The sequence below is a fragment of the Microcaecilia unicolor genome, chromosome 9 (genome assembly GCF_901765095.1).
Source record: "Microcaecilia unicolor chromosome 9, aMicUni1.1, whole genome shotgun sequence".
Taxonomy (NCBI): Eukaryota; Metazoa; Chordata; class Amphibia; order Gymnophiona; family Siphonopidae; genus Microcaecilia; species Microcaecilia unicolor.
In genome coordinates this window covers 74,912,963-74,933,078 of record NC_044039.1, presented here as the reverse complement: position 1 = coordinate 74,933,078, position 20,116 = coordinate 74,912,963, and the positions used below count along the sequence as shown (strand labels likewise).

Genomic DNA, 20,116 nt, shown 5'->3' with positions numbered 1-20,116 from the left:
CTCATACAACATTCCTGTGCAAGTCTCTGAATACCACAAACTGTTAATCATGTGCAGAACATCTGCTTTCTATTACCCCCCTATTTAGCCCACAGACTTTCTGGAGCCTGCCTTTGGCTGATGGATGTGGGCCCCATCATGTCCCAGGAGATTTAGTGTTGAACCAGCTAGCTCTGCTGTTCTTTGAAGCATTCCACTTCAATTTTTAATACTTTTATTCAACATTTTTATGCTTTTGTTCAACAGTGTCCAAGGATCAGATCTTTCCCCATGTTTCAGAACTGAATAACTGCAATTTATTAGGAAGTCCCTAAACCTGGTATAAACTGTACCAGATAATCCTAGATCTGTAAGTCTGTCCAGTAGAATAACATGATCAATGGTATCAAGTGCCCCAGAGAAGTCGAATTGTAAAAATAGCAAGAGTTAGTATTAAAATAGCATGTCTTAATGGTAGCCAATATTGATAACTACTCCACTGTTTTTATAAGTACCCACATACCTTCACCTGCATAAAAAGAGACAGCATGGGTGGTGCTTAGGAGGTGCAACTGAAAAATCTTCCTCCCAATATTCAGTGCTATTTAACTGGCTATCCTTGAATATTCAGTGGGAGATAGCCAGCGAATATTCAGCGCATCGCTGGCTAAGTTTTGGCGGCCAAATTGGGCCACCCAAATAGCAGGCCTGTCTTTGGCCACAATAAATGTAACCAGCCAGTGTTGAATATTGGCTTGGCCACTTAAGTTTAAACCAGCCAAAAATAAACCGGATATTCAATGCTGGTCACCGAAGTCTGAATAGTGGCCCCCTTCTGTACATCTCAGTTTCAAAAATGGATATATGAAGTATATGCTAGTGGCATGCATCACACATATGCATGTCTACGTTTGGCTACATAATCCAATATTCATGTGAATGAAGGCTCCACTTTGAAATTTGACTAGATTGGTATGGACTGAAAAGTATGCATGTACTTTGCCATTGTTGTGCCCTATTAAAACTTTACTTTTGTACATATACAAATTGAAAACCAATTAAAATATCTCTGTATTTGACATTATAATAAATTATATAGCATAATAGAGCACTTATTTATTGAAGGAGATGGAAGAGAGACATTTATATCAAAAAAAGAAGGGGATTCAAACCAATTACAATCAATATCAATCCAAATACAGGTTTGAACCTGTTAAACAGTGAGTAGAATTTCCCACTAGTCTCACAAATTTCAAACTGAAATTAGTACAAAATTACTTATCAAATAGAACCTCAAACTTCCCAGTAGGGAACAAGAAATCCACTACTCTTCAAGGGGAACAGGGCAATACCATAGGTTCTGATAATTTTTCTTTTTGGATGTTTCTACTATGAGTATCATCAAATCTAGAGAACATTTGTTCAAAATTGAACACCAGTTGTCGAGGAAATCTGCATCATCCAGAAAGAGCTGTGGCTGTTTCATTATGCATAACCCTCGACATGGCTGTGCAAAGTCTATGAGTCACCTTCGCTGTTTCCTGTGTGTAGGGGTAAGGTGATGCAATTTTTCAAAATAACAACATTGTGTAAAGAGAAAGCAGGGATTACTTCTTCCCTCCTTCAGAATTAGACACTTTGGAGCAGTGGTGTGCTGGTAAATTTTTAACAACAGGCTCTCTCCCCAGTCCACCTTGGTGCCCCTCCCCCATCCACCACTGCGCCCCACGTCCACCTCGACGCCCCCCCAAAATTGCAGAGCTGGCTATAGCCTGGGGGGGGGGGGGGGCAATGCATTACTCTCTCCAGGAAAAAAAATTAAATGATCCCAGGTTCCAATCTAATTCATGTTTAATGTGGGATAAAATGCCATAAATAAGTAAATAAATATAAACTTTTAATGTTGAGCACCTGATTCTCAAAGTGAACATATTCCAAACACTATAATGAAAATAAAATGATTTTTTTTCTACCTTTGTTGTCTGGTGACTGTTTTTCTGATCATGCTGGCCCAGTATCCGATTCTGCTGCTATCTGTCCTCTTAACTCCGTTTCCAGGGCTTCCTTTCCATTTATTTCTTTCCTCCTTTCTTCTTCATTTCTGGTCCTCAGCTTCTGCCTATTTTCTTCATCCATGTGCAGTTTTTCTCCTCTCTTCCTTTTCCCTCATCTCATCTCCTTCCTCAATCTTCTCTCCCCTCCATCCATGTCCAGCATTTCTTCTCTCTCCCCTCCTCTCCCCTGCCCTGCATGCACCCATACCCAGTGACCCTCCTCTGCCCTGCATGCACCCAGATGTCCATCAGTGACCCTCCTTTCCCCTGCCCTGCATGCACCCATGTCCAGCAGTGTACCCTCCTCTCCCCTGCCCTGCATGCACCCATACCCAGTGACCCTCCTCTGCCCTGCCCTGCATGCACCCAGATGTCCAGCAGTGACCCTCCTCTCCCCTGCATGCACCCATGTCCAGCAGTGACCCTCATTTCCCCTGTCCTGCATGCACCCATGTCCAGCAGTGTACCCTCCTCTCCCCTGCCCTGCATGCACCCATACCCAGGGACCACCTCCATCCACCCATGCCCAGCAGCGACTCCCTTTTCCCCCCTGCCACCCCCTCCCGAGTTGTTTCATGAATTCTTCTCCTCCCTCCCACCCTCCCTCCCGATCCGGTCCCTCACCGCCCGCTTGTTTTTTGAATTCTTCGGGGCAGGCAGTCGTGCCTGTCCGCTTCCAGTGCCGACTGTCCTCCCCTGCCGACCCGCGCTTCAAAATGGCCACCGAGAGTTCGGCCGAAGTCTCGCGAGGCCGCCTCTGGAAGTCTCGGTGGCCATTTTTAAAGGGCGAATCAGCAAGGGAGGACAGTCAGCACTGGAAGCGGGCAGGCAAGACTGCCTGCCCCGAAGAATTCAAAAAACAAGCGGGCGGTGAGGCGGATCCGGAGGGAGGGAGGAGGGAGGGAGGAGAGCCAGAGCCGGCTCGCTATTTTCAACAACCGGCTCGCAAGCCGGAAGAAAATTTAACAACCGGCTCTTGCGAGCCGGTGCGAGCCGGCTCCAGCACACCACTGCTTTGGAGTGAGTCTCACTTTGGGAAAGGGCTATAGTGTTCTGGGTCCACAGTTCTTTCAAGCAAGAATGAAACTTCTTGGGGGAAGGGGGGTGGTGGATAGGAATTTGTTCAACTTTAAGTCTTAGAGGCCTCTGACAAACCTTTCAGATCTTGTTGCTGCCACATGAAAGGACATTTTAAAATAAATTTCTTTATATGTTGCCAAACCTGTATTTGTTTCTCTACCGGACTTGGCGAACGCCTTTAAGGTAAGCCACATTGAGCCTGCAAATAGGTGGGAAAATGTGGGACAGAAAAGTAGCAAACAAATAAAGAAATAATATTCAAGTTCCCAGCCATAGCAGCTTGAGAAAAATGTCTTGTGGTGTTTAACTGCAGAATGTTGATGAGTCAGGAGCTCCTTTGCATCTCGAAGCTTAGTACCACAAAAAGGCTACTAACCCATAAAATATTTTGCAGGTTATTACTTTGGCCTTTAAGCGATAGCTACAGTTTGCTAAATTTATTTATGAACAGTTACCCTGTTTTCAGAGGGGAGCTTGAAATGAAACTAGATACCCTTAGGCAATAGAAACAAAGTATTGAAATTACAGATGATGCTAGGATACACCTTGTGGTCAGCACTCAAGAAAAAGATCTAGGTGTCGTCGTAGATAGTACACTGAAATCTTTTGCTCAATGTGCAGCTGTGGCCAAAAAAGCAAACAGGATGCTAGGAATTATTAGGAAATGGATGGTGAATAAGAGCGAAAATACTATAATGCCTCTGTATCGCTCCATGGTGCGACTGCACTTCGAGTATTGCATTCATTTCTTGTCGCCGTATCTCAAAAAAGATATAATGGTATTAGAAAAGGTTCAAAGAATAGTGACCAAAATGATAAAGGGGATGGAACTCCTCTCATATGAGGAAAGGGTAAAGAGGTTAGGGCTCTTCAGCTTGGAAAAGAAACAGGTGAGGGGAGATATGATGAGGTCTACAAAATCCTGAGTGGTGTAGAACGAGTAAAAGTAAATCGGTTTTTCACTCATTCCAAAAGTACAAAGACAAGGGGACACTCAAGGAAGTTACCTGAAAATACTTTTAAAACAAACAGGAGGAAATATTTTCTCACGCAAAGAATAAGCTCTGGAACTCAATGCCAGAGGATGTAGTAACAGTGGTTAGCATATCTGGGTTTAAAAAAGGTGTGGACAAGTTCTTGGATGAAAAAAAACATAGTCTGTAATTGAGATGGACATGGAGAAAGCAACTGCTTGCCCTAGGATTGGTAGCACGGAGTGAGTTTACTAATTTTACTAATTGCCAGGTACTTGTGACCTGGATTGGCCACTGTTGGAAACAGGATACTGGACTAGATGGTCTGACCCAGAATGGCTACTCTTATGTTCAGAACTGACAGTATTCCCTTCCCCCTCCCGCCCTCTTGGATATTCACCCTGCAGTGTGAGCATTTTTTAAAATGGTCATTGTAGGTGAAAATATCTGTGTATCCAGTGGCACTATCCAGCCACTTTATGAATAGGTTATCTGGATAAACTTAGTATAGCTTGTTCTCCATCCTAAATTATCCAAATAGTTATCCATAAAGTGGATTGAATATCACCACTACCCATCTGACCTCTGTCTCCACCCATGTTCCACCTCCAGACCACGCAGACTATTTATTTCAATAGTGCCACTGAGGGGGAAGTTATCAAGTTGTGTTAGTGCAATAACTCACATTACTTGCCTCTTTAATATGATTTAAAGGGCACTGTAGACTCTCTAGCTGTAACCTAGCAGGGTTACATAGTAATGATATGCAAAAGCACCTCTGAATGAACTTCAGATTTATTTTAGATTCATCAAACTAGTTTATAAATTTTTAAAAAACAGAGCTTACACATTTCTAATGAAAACTACACTACTTTATTCTGACTGGATTATGAAAGATTAGAGACATATGCATTATTTCTATTGGAATGTGTCATAAATGTTTCTCATATTTCAATTGCAAATGCTGGAAAATTTGGCTTCTCTGATACAATAGACCTTTTCATTAATAGGGGTTCTTTACTAAGCTGTGGTAAAAAGTGGCTTTAGCTTGGCCTTGTACGGCCTTTCCCACTCTCTATGGTCATTTCTATCGCAGCTGGAAAATGATCAATTTTCCATTTTCTGAATTAATGACCATGCGCTGTGCATAGCCATTAAAAAATATTAGTGTGTGAGCGCTTACTGCCACCTATTTTGTAGGTGGTAAGGTCACAAGCAGTAATCCTGCACTAATCAGTTAGTGTGTGGTAATGTAGATGTGTTAACTGATTAGCACGAGTTCCACTTTCTGCCCTCAGACATACCCCCTCTGTGCTAAAAAAATAAAATATTTTTTAGTGTGTGGTTTATGTTTGCAGATCCAAAAATTACTGCAGGATGCTTGAGTACATCCCATGATAAGCCATTTTTTGCGCTTACTGCAGCTTTGTAAAAGTTTGCTGTAAGTTTCCTTGTATTATTTTTTTATGTTTAGGGGCTGACGCTCAAAATCCCCATTAAAAAACGTGTCTGTTTAGATCCACGGTAGAAGTTACCAGTTTTGAAATAGTGAGCAATGCTCAAAAGAAATCACATGCAAATGAGATTCACATAAATTCAGCAAGCAGCTCGGTAGGGAAAGCACCTAGCACATGTGCAGAACAGTCTCTTGGTAAGTGTCCATGTTCTGTGCTTGCCCAGGAGTTCCATTGCTGTACTTTCTCATTTCCCCTGTAGTACTTACTGGATCCACTGTCCCCCCTGACTGCTCCTGCAGTGCTCTGATTCTGATTTCTCATGCAACTTACTTGCCTTCCTTTAGGCTGCCCCCAATAATTTTCTCTGGGGAATCTCCTTCTTGCTGAAAGCCCCAGCTGACATCATAGAGGCTTTCCCCCAGCCGACTGGATGTCTGCTTGTTTCTCTGCCCCTCCCCTAGCTGACAGAGCTTTCCCCTAGCTGATTGGCTCTCTGCCCTATGATGTCAACTGGAGGGGGGTTTCAGCAAGGTCAGGAGGATATTCCCAAGCAAATCATGGTGGGCAACCTGAGGGAAGGCAAATAAGCTGCAGGAAGAAGATGGAGCCAGCATCAGAGCAATTTGCTACTGAAAAAAAAATGTCCTTCTTGCTGAAAGCTCCCCTCCTTACCTGCTTTTTTCTCCACCCATCTAAGCTGTTCTCTGCTGACAGACAGGTTTTGCTATTAAAAATGCAAGCAGAGTTTTTCTCCCAGAAGTTGCCCTCACACAACAACACCTCCAGACCTCCCGGAAAAATTTGCATGTTAAAGGTAGGTGCTCCTTTCTGTGCATCGCTTGGAAATGACTGTGCATTGCTTGGAATGCTCATTGTAATACTAATCAGCTCATTGTAATACATTTGCATAGGATTATCGTTGCCTGCTACCGCAATCGGTAAGATGGATGGTGAACTCCTTTGTACATTATTCGCTAAATAACATGCACACTAAACTAGATAGAACCAATCAAAATTGGATGTTCCTCGCACAGTAAGTTTTGTGCATCTGCCTCTTAAACAGCAGAGGGAGTATGAGTATATAAATTGTTTCGCTGGCAATGCAGTTGTTCCCATCTGCATCATTTCCATAGACCAAGGCCTCAAAAGCCAGGGAAATCTTTTTCTAATCTGGGCTTTTTCGTCTTTTTTTTCTTTGTATTTTTCATGCCTGCAATATGGGAATGAAAAAGCCCAGAAATCTAGCATGTGTACACAGAAAATTTGCATCAGAAAGATTATACATTTATTAGAGAGTAAAGGGTATACCATCTTTTGCTAGTTAACATTACAAAAAAAAAAAGTTGAAATGTGAAAGTGGCATAGGCAGCACATTTAGCAACCTCATGACCTCTCCTCAGAAACCTGACAAATGCTAACATAGTAACATAGTAAATGACGGCAGATAAAGACCTGTACGGTCCATCCAGTCTGCCCAACAAGAATGCTTTTTGTTTTATTCCTATTTAATGTTCTAAAATGAGGATGGACAAACCTGAAGATATCAGCTCTTTCACCACATCTCACTTGTAGGTATGAAGGTATGGGCCAATATTCAAAACTACTTATATGTGTGGTGCTGTGCTGAATGTAGAGAGTTTTTCCTTTAGAAATTAAATACCATTATACAGACAATGCCAAATGTATAATCCACTATACATTTAGAATTATGGAAGTAACCCTTTTAAGGGCACCAACATAAAGGTGCCAAGAACCCATGTAAATGATCGGAACACCAGCACATAGCATAAATAGCAATATTCTGGCAATTGGTGATTGGAGAAATTGGTGATTTTGAAAGCTGTGTGTGTGTCTGTGTGTGTGTCGGGGGGGGGGGGGGGAGTATATATTTTTCACCCACATGCAACTTTCTAAATTTCCTGTTGCTCTGTTTGTGGAGGAGCTTGACACACAGTCCTGTGCCTATTTTACAAGAGGCTCTACGTTTGGCAGAGCCTCCACCTGGACCTGTGAATTCCTCTCTCTACGTGCTATTTAAAATCTACCTCGACATGTCTCACTGTTTCACCTGCCACCTTGGGTGGCACATTGAAATGTGTAATCTATATATGTAGTTGCTGATATTTGTTGCTTATACATATACTAGCCGTTAAGCCCATAACAACGGGCTAGTTTTTTGTTTTCCTATGGCCTCCCCCCATCCACCAACCCTGCTCTCTCCCCTGCCCTCCCCCCAGCGTCTGTTTCCCTCAGTTCCGCCCCCTCCTTCCCTTCTGCTCCCTCCTCCTCTGATTTCCACACCCATGTCCAAGCCCTCCTCCCTATTGGGCTGTACTGCTGGTGGAGGCGGGGCTTGGACTTCTACACTCTCAGCGTTCCGACTCTACTGCGCGTTTGCAGGTGAGTCGGTCACTTGCTGTTTATATGTTTGATCTTGTATATATCAGCGGGATGCCTTCATAGACTTCTATATTCAGAGCCACTGACTAAATATATAACATCACTGAATGAAGGTATAACTTGAAATATTTAGGTTTGTTAATTTTGTCCTGCTGAAAAATGTTATGTTTTTAATAACAATCTTAAGCTTCCTTCTGTCTTTTTTTATATGTTTGATTTTGAAACTCACTGGACTTGTAACTGTTATTTTCCCCCCATATCTGTAGTCACAAATTTGGGAAAAAAGTATCATATCTAAACCATTTAAGTGACCTGAGAGAACACCTCAAATATGATCAGCTTATCGTCCCTCAAGATGTTGTTCGGTATGTGTCACATTCACTATTCACAAGCTGTCTTAAAATTGAGCTTCTTGAGAATCAACCTGTTTTGCAAAGTAGAATCTACATATTTTCTTGAAATATTTTCATACTTTTAGTTTTGTATTCACATGACTTACAAGTGCCTTCACTCTGCAAACTCCTCAGTCCGTCTCCACTCCGTTCATCTGGTAAATCTTTCTTATCTGTACCCTTATCCTCCACTGCCAGCTCCAGACTCCATTCCTTTTATCTTGCTGCACCATATACCTGGTCAGTACATCAAGCTCTATCTCTGGCCGTCTTCAAATCTAGGCTAAAAGCCCCCCTTTTTGATGCTGCTTTTAACTCCTAACTCCTAGTCACTTGTTCAGTACTCATGTCTGTTTTATCATTCCCACCTTACGTAATTTTTTTATCCTTTATTTGTCATTTTTGTCTGTCTTGATTAGATTGTAAGCTCTGTCAAACAGGGGCTGTCTCTTACATTGTCCAAGTGTACAGTGTTGCGTACATCTAGTAGCGCTATAAAAATGACAAGTAGTAGTAGTAGTAAAAACAAATTGTTATTTTTCTCCTCCTTCTTTGATGGTTTAAACTTTCGGATTAAATTTCTAACTGGGTGATATTCAAAACTATTAAATCACTTGTCTGTGGCTAACCGCTGATATTCAGCGGCACTTAATCGGTTAGTGCTGCTGAATATTCACAGCACCTGTGCTGAAAAGCCAGCTAATTTGTGGGCATTCTAGGGGCAGAGTTGGCTCTTATGTGCCAATATTAAGCCTTTGACCACATAAGATAACCGCTTAAACTGGTCCACTTAAACAGCAGTCCTATCTTTAAGCGGTTCAGCTTATACGGTGAAGGGCTGAATATTGCACTGAGGGAGGAATTTATCAAGCAGCGTTATGGCCTTAATGTGCGTTAAAGGAATTGGTATGCGCTAAATGATAAAAGAAGCTTATTCTATACCTATGGGTTTTTAGCATTTAGCACACTCTAATTCCTTTAACGTGTGTTGAGGTGCATTAAGAACATAACACTGCTTGATTAATTCCCCCCTTAACCACATAAGTTGTAGCAGCCATCCAAAAACTGGATACTCAATGCTGGACATGGCCTGACATTGAATATCTGGAAATACAGCCAGCGGTGGCTAAATATCGACCAGAGTATTTTGTAGGGGTATGCAGGCCAAACATTTTGTTTTCTGTGTCATTTGGGAGATTTTTACTTTTTGTTTTATTTAGATTTCTAAAAAATGTTACTTAATTTTGGGGAGCAATATCATCATTAATGTGCACTTTGGTCCCCTTGAGGCTTCGGCACCTTCCAGTGTTGTCAGCTGTCAGCTCCCCTCACATGCATACACTTGCTGCCAGAGTCTCTTACCCCCAGAGCCTCACTGTGCCCATCAGCTTTCTGAAGGTTTGTTCTACTGGTTCTCTCAGCTCTGAGCTTTTGTAATGACACCCACCGCTTTACGTGGTTTGCCTGTCCTGCCTCTATGCCCTGGAGCCTCCTGCCCCCTCTCATATCTTGCCAGGGTCCCACAACACTGTTCCCACTGCTTATGTGGCTTGCCCTAGCTCCCTGCTGCTATTTAATCTCAGCAAGGCTCTGCTACTATGAAGTGCATGCTGTGCACAAGCCTGCTACTGTCTGCCTACCACTTCATGCATGCACAAACTTTGCATACACACCCAACTCTTCATCCCCAGCTCCCATTGCTTGGCACTGAATACTGCGGTCTAGGATACCTTCAGCCACTCTTCCTGCCAAGCCTGAGCCTCATTAGACCCGGAGTGCTCCAGCCATGAGCACTTCCAGGTTCGTTACAACCTCAGCATACTGTCTGGAGCTCTCAACTGCCAGCAACCCTGGGTGAGCAAAAAAATATGTAATCATTTTTTATCCTACTGTGAGGGGGCATATAAAACACTGCACCTCAAGAATGATCCCTCAGGTACTGCGAGCCACCTTAAAACCCTTAGTCCCACCCAGAGGAGGAAGTGAGATGGGAGGGAGGGGTGGAGCCGAAAGGACAGGAGCCAGGAACTGTAAAAGGCAGGGCCAGAGTGGGGTTAAGGAGGCCCAGGGATAGAAGAAGCGATCTCCAGCATATGCCTTCACTACGTACATCTAGCTACTATGACCAGGCTGAGGTAAGCCAATCTTTTCAATTGGATACTCTTTCTCCACTATGGGGGCATTTAACTTCTGCCTTTCCTGGTCTATTAAAGAAGGCAAGTCTCTGGCCTCTAAGTAGGCCTTACTGTCCAGGTCATCAGTCCCTTACTTGTCATAAACTGTAGCAAATAAAGTTCAAAAGCATGCAGTCGCCCTCCCTTAAATATGTCACCCGGGTGGGGCCCTGCCACTGTTTCACCCAGGGCCGTGCCAAGGGTCTGTGGCGCCCCCCTGCAAGGGATCGGGTGGCGCCCCCCCCCCCCCGCAGGGAATTGGGTGCCGCGCCCCCCCCCCCCCCCCCCCGCAGACAAGCGGTTGGAGCGCACGCGCCCCCTCCCCCCCGTGAAGATGATCGCTGTCCTCTCTCCCCTGCCCTCCCACTCCCATGTCCCAACTCCCGCCCTCTTCTTCCCCCAACAAAATCTCTTTTAAATTTACCTCCGGCTGGCAGCGAAGGCGCAGCATCAGTGAAGGAGGCGGCGCTCCCGACGTCTCTACTAGTCTTCCCTTCGCTCAATGTCCCGCCTTCTTCTGACGTCATTTCCTTGACGTCAGAAGAAGGCGGGACATTGAGCGAAGGGAAGACTAGTAGAGATGTCGGGAGCGCCGCCTCCTTTACTGACGCTGCGCCTTCGCTGCCAGCCGGACGCAGGTAAATTTAAAAGAGATTTTGTTGGGGGGAGAAGAGGGCGGGCAGTTGGGACATGGGAGCGGGAGGGCGAGGCAAGCATGGCGCGGCAGGGCACCCCCCAGAGGACGGCGCCCCCTGCCACGCTTACCTCGCTTACCGCGTTGGCACGGCCCTGGTTTCACCAGTCTGGCCAGAAGTCTCCCTGGCTTACTGTCAAAGCAATAAAGCTGATATTGATAGTATTTATGAAATCTGACAGCTTTCTGATGCAAGAGCTCATTTAGGGGCCCTTTTACTAAGCCGCGGCAAAAAGTGGCCTGCAGCAGTGCGAGCATGTCTTTTGGGCACGCAGCGGGCCAGTTTTTGCCATGTTCTAGAAAAAGGGCCTTTTTTTAAGTGGCCAGAAAATGGATGTGCCGTAAAATAAAAACCAGCGTGCATCCATTTTCCCCCCTGAGACCTTACCGCCACCCATTGACTTAGCAATAAGGTATCTCACGCTACCTGGGCAGTAGTTATGCAGCGCACATCCACTGCCGTTTACTGCCAGGTAAGTGCCATGCGGTAGAAAATATAAAATGTTTTCAGCGTACTTCAAATTGAGAATTACTGCCCTGGGACGTGGTAGCTGGCCAGTAATGCCGATTTGGTGCGTGCTGGATGCGCGTAGGTCGTTACACGCCTTTTTAAAAAGGCCCCTTAGTGCTGTTAGAGTGGCAATCATATGGGTCAAGGTGAGCTGCAGGATGAACCCCACATGCTCTCCTCAAATGCTGCAGAGCCCTCTCCAAGCGAAGTATCTCCCTATCTCTCTGTTTCCTCTTATGACTCGTGTAGGCAATGATGTTCCCCCACAAGACTACTTTGGTCATCTCCCACTATAAACAAGGATCATTTGCATGAAATGATTATTAGCTTCAAAATCCTTCCACTTCTCCAGGAGCTGCCTTCCCAAATGCAGGTCTAAATACAGATCCAATAGAAACCTCCACCCAACATTCCCATATCCATACGTGCCTACCTCCAAGGTAACCCAAACCATGGCATGATCAGATATCGCAGTTGGCCCAATCTTTGCCTCCCCTACCTAGGGAACAGAGATCAGGAAACTAAAACATAATCAATTCTGGAATGTGTACAGTGAACCCTAGATAGGGGGGTAAAATCTCTGAGACGGGTGTAAAACCTTCCACACATCCAACAAATCAAGAGCACGACACAGAAGAGGGACACCCTTAGTGATGTCTAAATGTTCTGAATGCAGGTTAGAGGTCCTGTCTAATTCTGGGTAGCTACTCTATTAAAATCCTCCCCAACAATCAAGGGCCTATTGGGGGGCCCAATCATGTAGACATTTCAAAACATTTGCAAAAAAAGTTTTACTTTAACATTAGGGGCATAAAGATTATACAGCACAAAGGGGCTATCCTCTATAGTTACCATTGCTATTATATATATACAGTATACTCTCAGTGTCAGAAATTACTTTTTGTATGTGCACCAATAATCCTTTCCTGAAGAGGATAATCACCTCTGCCCTTTTGGAAACATCAGGGTAGTCAATATATTCTGCACCCGCTGTCTTTTCAGTTTAGCATTCTCCCTAGCATCTAAATGTATCTTCTGCAAGAAGGCTATGGTTTATGGTTTATTTACTTGATATACCGCAATTTCATGCAATGCACAGCAAAGCGGTTTACAATAAAACTCGTAAAAAGAAAATTAAAAAAGAAAGGAAAATCAATTGTAATAGGAAAGAAAAATTAAAACCAGTATTCAAACAACACAGCGATCATTCAATCAGCAGATCAACAATCAAGCCATACAATCCTAAATAAACAATCATTCATTCAATCAATCAATCAATCAATCCCTGCTTATATCAGCAGACAGGGCACACCATCCACCAGCATCTCCAGACTTAGGATAAATTTATGCTAAACGCAAGCTAAAATAAGTGGGTTTTTAAAGCTGACCTAAATGACAGTTCTAAATGTAAAGGGGCAGGGAGCGCATTCTAAAGAGTAGGGGCAGTACAATAAAAGGCATGATGTCTAGTAGAATCTAATCAGGCCTGGGATACAGATGGAATATGTAAACACCAATCATTGATTGACTAAATCAACCTCAGTAAAACATATGGGGTAATAGCCGAAGACAAATATGCTGGAATTCTTGTATGCAAAATTTAATGTATCAACACCAGTATTTTATATTGCACACGGTAAGAAATAGGAAGCCAGTGAAACTTAAGAAATAGAGGAGTAATGTGATCTGACTTAAGAGCATAAGTAAGAATACGTAAAGCCGTGTTCTGTTCAGACTGTAAACATTTTAAAAGAATTTGTGGTAAACCAAAATAAACAATATACAATAGTCAATATTACAATAGGCTACTGATGTCCTCTGTCTATTTAAAGCTTAGAGGATCTTCTGGTACTTTATGGGAGAGGAAATCCCACTCATATTCCATGATACACACAAGGATCAGATGTCACAATAGGTGTCCAAAGAAATTGTACAACCAAATATACCAAATTCAACCCAACTAGTTCCCAATAACAGTGGGGCCAACCCAACCTGTAGCCCCCCCCACCCAACCCATCCCCAGGTCCACCAGAGCTGTCTACTGAAACAACCTTTACTTCCAACCCTAAGCCTCTGTATCCAGCTTCAACTCTATCCCAAGCAATTCCAGTCACCAATACCAAACCTCCCTATCCCTCCTGTCTTCCCACCCCATCCCACACCCCCCTTCCCTCCCTGACCCCTCAACCACACGGCATTCATATCCCCTTACTGTGCAATAGCACTCCCCCAAGTATTCTTGCTTGCAGTCAAAACACTACACATCCCTAGAAGATCCCGGAAAAAACTGTCCTCTGTCCTAGAGGCTCAAACAGACTCAGCAGTTCCTCAACTCAGTTCCTAGGGAATCACCAAACTCTAATCAAGAAGCCTTCACCAGGACCAGTGTTCTCCATGCCCCATCATCCTCCAACCAGGTGAAAGGAGGGAGATCTCGAACTAAACGTGTATCTATGTCCTCCACAGTTACCAAGGGAGGACTAGCCAGCGTCTCCTGTGCGACCCCGCCAGTTGGGCGAGAGATCCGCGGTCCCACAAATGGTCCAACCCTAACCTTCTGATCCACTCTACGTGATAATGCCAAATGCCTGTGGCCCATCTCAGCCAAGGATCCTCTGACCAGCCTCAGCTCCAGAGTGGGCAAGAATTTGCCTCATTTGTCATGCTTAAAGTTATTTTAAGTCCAGAAGAGGTGCTGTAAGAAGACTAAGAATTAAAAATGTAACCCCATGGACTTTATTTTGAGTTACTCTGCTCACTTACCAAAGGAGTTTTGAGGAATAGCTTTTCTTAGCGTATAAAGTCTCTGTCAGAGTTCCATAGGCTAGCATTTAAGGGGGCTATTTTACAGTTTCTATAGTATCAGTATAAAGCACAGCTAATAGGCACAGGAAGCTTCAATTTAGATTTTAATTCCCACCCACTCCTGGCCTGGCCTGATCTCTGATTTATAGGCCTTGAACCAATGAGAAGGCTACAAATTCAAATTTAATTAGGTTATTTCTATCAGCTCTTATAAATACAGTCTACTTAGATCCATAGAGGGAACCTACTAATAACATTAAGATAATAATAATAAAGACTAAATATTAGCATAACCTAACATATAACTAGCAATCTTAGGAGACTTTAGTTTGCATATTCCCAGAAAGATTTATAGAGGAGACCTACAGGGACATAGTAGAGAAGTCCCACCTCCAGTCTGGCATCCTCTGTTCTGCCATGGAGGAAAACATTTTCCTGAAGGGAAAGCATCACTGTTGAGAGGCAGAAAATGATCCTGTAGCCAGGACTTGCCCTCCAGGGGATGCAATATCCTCTCACAGTGAGGATGTGTTTCCAGGGGCTTCTGCTCAGGAGGGAAGGGTTAGGATGGCCATTGTAGTTGGAGGTTTGATCATTAGGCAGGTAGATAGCTGGGTGGCTGGTGGATGTGAGGATTGCTTGGTCACTTGCCTGCCTGGTACAAAGGTGGTAGACCTCACACAGCACCTAGATAAGATTTTAGACAGTGTTGGGGAAGAGCCTGCTGTTTTGGTACATGTGGGTACCAATGACATAGGGAATTGTGGGAGGGAGGTTCTGGAAGCCAAATTTAGGCTGTTAGGTAGAAAGCTCAAATCTAGAACCTCTAGGGTTGCATTTTCAGAAGTGTTCCCCATTCCACACTCAGGGCCCAAGAGACAGAGCTCCGGAGTCTCAATGCATGGATGAGGTGATGGTGCAGGGAGGACGCATTTAGATTTGTTAGGAAATGGGCAACATTCTGGGGAAGGGGGAGCCTATCCTGGAAAGATGGGCTCCATCTTAACCAGGGTAGAACTGGGCTGCTGGCATCAACATTTAAAAAAGAGATAGAGCAGCTTTTAAACAAGAAATGGAGGAAGGCTGAGAGCCGCTCAAAAGCGCATAGTTCAAAACAAGCTATCTTTAAAAGATATCACCAAAACAGGAAAGATAGGGCATCCCGATAGTGAGGTTGCAATAGAGACCATAGTAAACCAGGTGTCTTTAAATAAAAAGCAGACTGATTATCAAGATTGCAAATTATCACTTTCAACTGCTGAGCAAGTTGTATATAGGAACAACAAACAATGTTTGAAATGACTAAAATGCCAGAAGCCAAAGAAATAAGATGGGAGAGTTAGAATATATTTCACTAAATGAAAAGATAGATATAATAGGTATCTCTGAGACCTGGTGGAAAGAAGCTAACTGTAATCTGCTGGGTTGGTCATGAGCCCTTGAGCCCAGGCCGAGGCCCACTGGTAGCAGGGACCAAGACCTAAGGGAGACCGACCCGCCACTACACACCCCAACTATCCAACACCCCTAGCCTACCCACACGCAGCACCTCAGGAAGAAAGGGAAATAGGCATTCAAGTGGGCCTCATGGCCGAACCGGAACTGATACACTCAGAGCCACTCGTACGGGCCTCATGGCCGAACCAGAACCGATACACACACAGGGAGGGGAGAAAGGAACACCAGAGTCCCCACGCACTGAATAACCAACCACAGAGGCTTCAGAGACCCAGGACAGAACCTCCTCCTCCGACTAACAAGGAGAGACACCAAAGGAACCACACCCTCCCAGGGGACTAGCGTAGGAAGAGCAAACTAACACAGGAAGCACCCTGTAACCACAGGAGGATACGGAGAAAACAGCAAGAAGACTGCCCTGCCACACGAACACTGCAGCCAGGAACCCCCCCCCCCCCCCCAGGACAGAAGGGAAAATGAGCACACTAGAACCACAGCAGCCAGACACCAGGACAGGAAACAAAGGTAGACTAGCCCTCAAACCAGAGGCCAGAGGAAAGACACAAAAGGGATGAGGAAAATCCCCTGTCTAACTACACAGAGGACAGAGGCAGAAACACGGTACACAAGGGGTTAAACTTACTGAGCCAGAAGTCAGAGGCAGGAGCACGGAGGGGAGAGAACACTAAGTAAACAAACAACCTGAGGGAAGGCTCGCAGACCGGCAGCCTGCCTAGTCTGCCGCCCGGGAGTAAAGCCCCCACTGAACAAACAAAGCAGCTGGCCTCTGTTCTAATTTTAGGGGTCCAGAGACCCCCAAGAAGGCTGGAGTGACCTTAAATCTGACTCCATCTCTAAATAGCACTAGTACTGGGGTAATCAAGGAGTTGTGAAGTTCTAAAAGGAATTGCCACTAAGAGAGATGTTAGGTCTAAGGAAAAGATACCAGCCTTATGACAAACTGGATTTAGATTACAAGTTATACAATGCAGCGAAAGATAGCCTGATACAGCAAAAGCATTTATACTTACAGCCTTTCATCATTAAGTGAAGCCCACAGAACATCATTTGGAATGAGGAGTTTATTTGCCACGATACAAGTCAAATCAGTGATTGACAACAGGCACGTACAATCAATTAGTTATAGGAATATAATAATCCAGCTGCAAACAGGTGTTAATTAGTTCCTAATCTTTTATAATTTCTTTTACCAATTAAAGGTTTTACAAGAGAAAGCAGTTAGGTAATTTGTCAATTCTGCTGGACACATTGGTTTCCCTTGGAGAGAGAGAATGGCAACCCTTCTCTCTAACTTAAACCAGGAAATACCCTGATTTTTATAGGTGCCCTCAGGATATGGATAATATGACAATAGATGTACCTGATTGGATCTATGCTAATGTCATGGTTGTTACTGATTGGCTCATGCTAATGAGTAGCTTCTATCTTGCTAACATGATTTTGTCTTTAGCTCGCTTGACCACAAATCTTAAGCAAGACCCTGCATCCAGCTACACCTTTCCTTTCTCACACCATGGCTGACCACAATCCTGCTCACAGGAAAGTCTCATTTCTCAACTTGTTTTTCTAACTTACATTAGAGAAAATTCCACTTTGCAACAGATACGGCTTCCATTTTGTGCTGAAATCCTCCATTTTGTTTCCATATCTATTGACCTAACTTTTCCTAATTTAGCTTATTTAGGCCTCAATCCGGGCTACAAACTAGGCCATACTTTTCCAGTAAGCTCCCAGTTATGTCAGCCATCAGATTTCTGACTCAGCCAAGGTCTGTAATGGCCTGAGCTCTATGACTGGGCCTGCCACCATTCCAGTGGGGGGGGGTCTCTGGCTGTACCATAATTATACACCTCCCACAGAGAACTGCAAGCAGCGGGGGAGAGCCCAGCTGGAGGCAAGTGCACTGATTACCCACACCCGCACGCTGACAGAAACGAGCCCAGACAAAGCAAACTAAACAGCAGGCTGAGTACTCATACAGACACACACACGCTGCCCCGAGATATCCCAAACAAAGGGAAAGTAATTGAAATCCCTGAACAGGGAACACAGAAACACAACCAGAGCAACGTTCTGACAGAGAACTGTAAAGGTTTTAGGCTGCCAAGAAATGTAACGCCAAAGCAGGGAAAGCAGGAACATGTGGGCTTAAGTACTACCCACTGACGTCAGCTCAAACACTGACAGCCAATCAGGAATGGCGTCCACACCCCTCCCCTGCCAGACCGGCACAATCATAACACTAACTAGTGGGACACTGTCTTACCATGGTACAAATTATATCTTAGTGACAGAGTGGATCGAATTTATGGAGGGATAGCATTATATGTTAAGGAAGGCTTTATTTATTTCTTTATTTGTGGTACATTTATACCTCACATTTTCCCACTAGAGCGGGCACAATGTGGCTTACAATGTTACAGAAGGTTACAAAGCAATAAGGGTAATGACATGGCAAGTCAGAAAGACGGGAAAGAACAGGAGGATTATACAAGGATGCATGAGTAGACAATTAGAGATAGTCGGGGATTAAGCGTTAATTGGTAGGATAAGCTTTCTCAAATAAAAATGTTTTTAATGATTTCTTGAATAGCTGGTGATTGTTGATCTCCTTTAGATGCCTTGGTAGAACATTCCAGGACTTTGGGCTGACATAGGAGAAAGATGAAGAAAAAAGCAGTTTATATTTAACTGATTTGCAGCTTGGATAGTGTAGATTAAGGTAGGATTGAGCAGTTACCGAAGAATTTTTGGATGGCAGATCAATTAAATCTAGCATGTAAGCAGGGGCTTCCCCATAAATTATCTTGTGAGTCAATGAGCAGATTTTGAAGGTAATACGGTCTATAATGGGGAGCCAGTGTAGGTTAAAACGAAGAGTCTGTGCATGATCAAAGCGTGATTTGCCTAATATTAGCCTTGCAGCTGTGTTTTGAGCAGTCTGGAGCTTTTTCAGAATGAAATTTCGGCAGCCTGTATAAATTCCACTGCAGTAGTCGATATGTGATAGAACCAACCAGTGAGTAAGGGTTCGGAAGAGCTCCCTTGTGAGGAATTGCCTGAGACACCTCAATCTCCACATGGAGTGGAACATTCTTTTTGTGATGAGTTTAGCTTGGCTGTCCAGTAGCAAGTGATTATCCAACAAGACACCAAGGATTTTCAGACTTTGTGAGATCGGAAGAGTGTAATCCTCGGTGAGGAGTGAAGTCGGGATAATGTTATTGTGCTGGGACGAAAGGATTAGACACTGCATTTTCTCTTTATTGAGTTTGAACTGAAACGCTGTAGCCCAAGAATCCATGACGGAAAAACTAGCAGCTATTGTGTCGGAGATTTCAGCTAGTGTGGATTTGAAAGGGATATAGATGGTCACGTCGTCCGCATAGATGAATGGGTTGAGACCAAGTGTGGATAAGGTTTTCGCAAGAGGTATCAGCATGATGTTGAAAAGAGTAGGGGAAAGGGGAGAGCCCTGAGGTACTCCACAATAAGCTTTCCACGGTGTAGAGGTGATAGATTTGGATTTGACACTGTATGTTCTCATTGACAGAAAGCCCTTAATCCAATTAAACATGTTACCAGCTATACCAAATGTATCCAACAGGTGAAGGAAGAGATTATGATCCACCATGTCAAACGCACTGGACATATCAAATTGAAGAAGTAACACTTTGTTCCCAGTTGATATTAATTGTTTAAAGTTCGACAGGAGGGTAACTAATACTGTTTCCGTACTGTACTGTGAACGGAAGCCTGATTGTGAGCTATGCAGGATGCAGAAAGGTATTCAAGTAATCAGTCAATTGACGGTTGACTACACTTTCCATTGTTTTGATGAGCAATGGGATAGATGCCACTGGGCGATAATTGGAGATGACTTCAGGTTTTATTTTCAGGTCCTTAGGAATGGGTGTGAGAAGAATGCTTCCATGAAAGGGTGGGAAGAGACCATTCTTGAGCATGAAATTTAAATAGGATGTGAGGTCGGCAATGAAGCAAGCAGGTGCAGATCCCAATAGATAGCTAGGGCATACATTGAGACCACAGTGCTTTTTGGAAAACTTGTTAACTACTCTTGCTACATCATCTACTGTTAAAGTAGTAACGTTTGACC

General features: G+C 43.9%; 1 protein-coding gene across 1 annotated transcript in view; it reads left to right on the top strand.

The window, feature by feature from the left end:
- The window catches only part of ARHGAP8 (Rho GTPase activating protein 8), a 471,174-nt gene that overhangs the window by 180,640 nt on the left and 270,418 nt on the right, over positions 1-20,116 (top strand). The window contains 1 exon segment of the mRNA XM_030214314.1: positions 8,211-8,309. Coding sequence (XP_030070174.1) covers positions 8,211-8,309 — 99 coding nt within the window.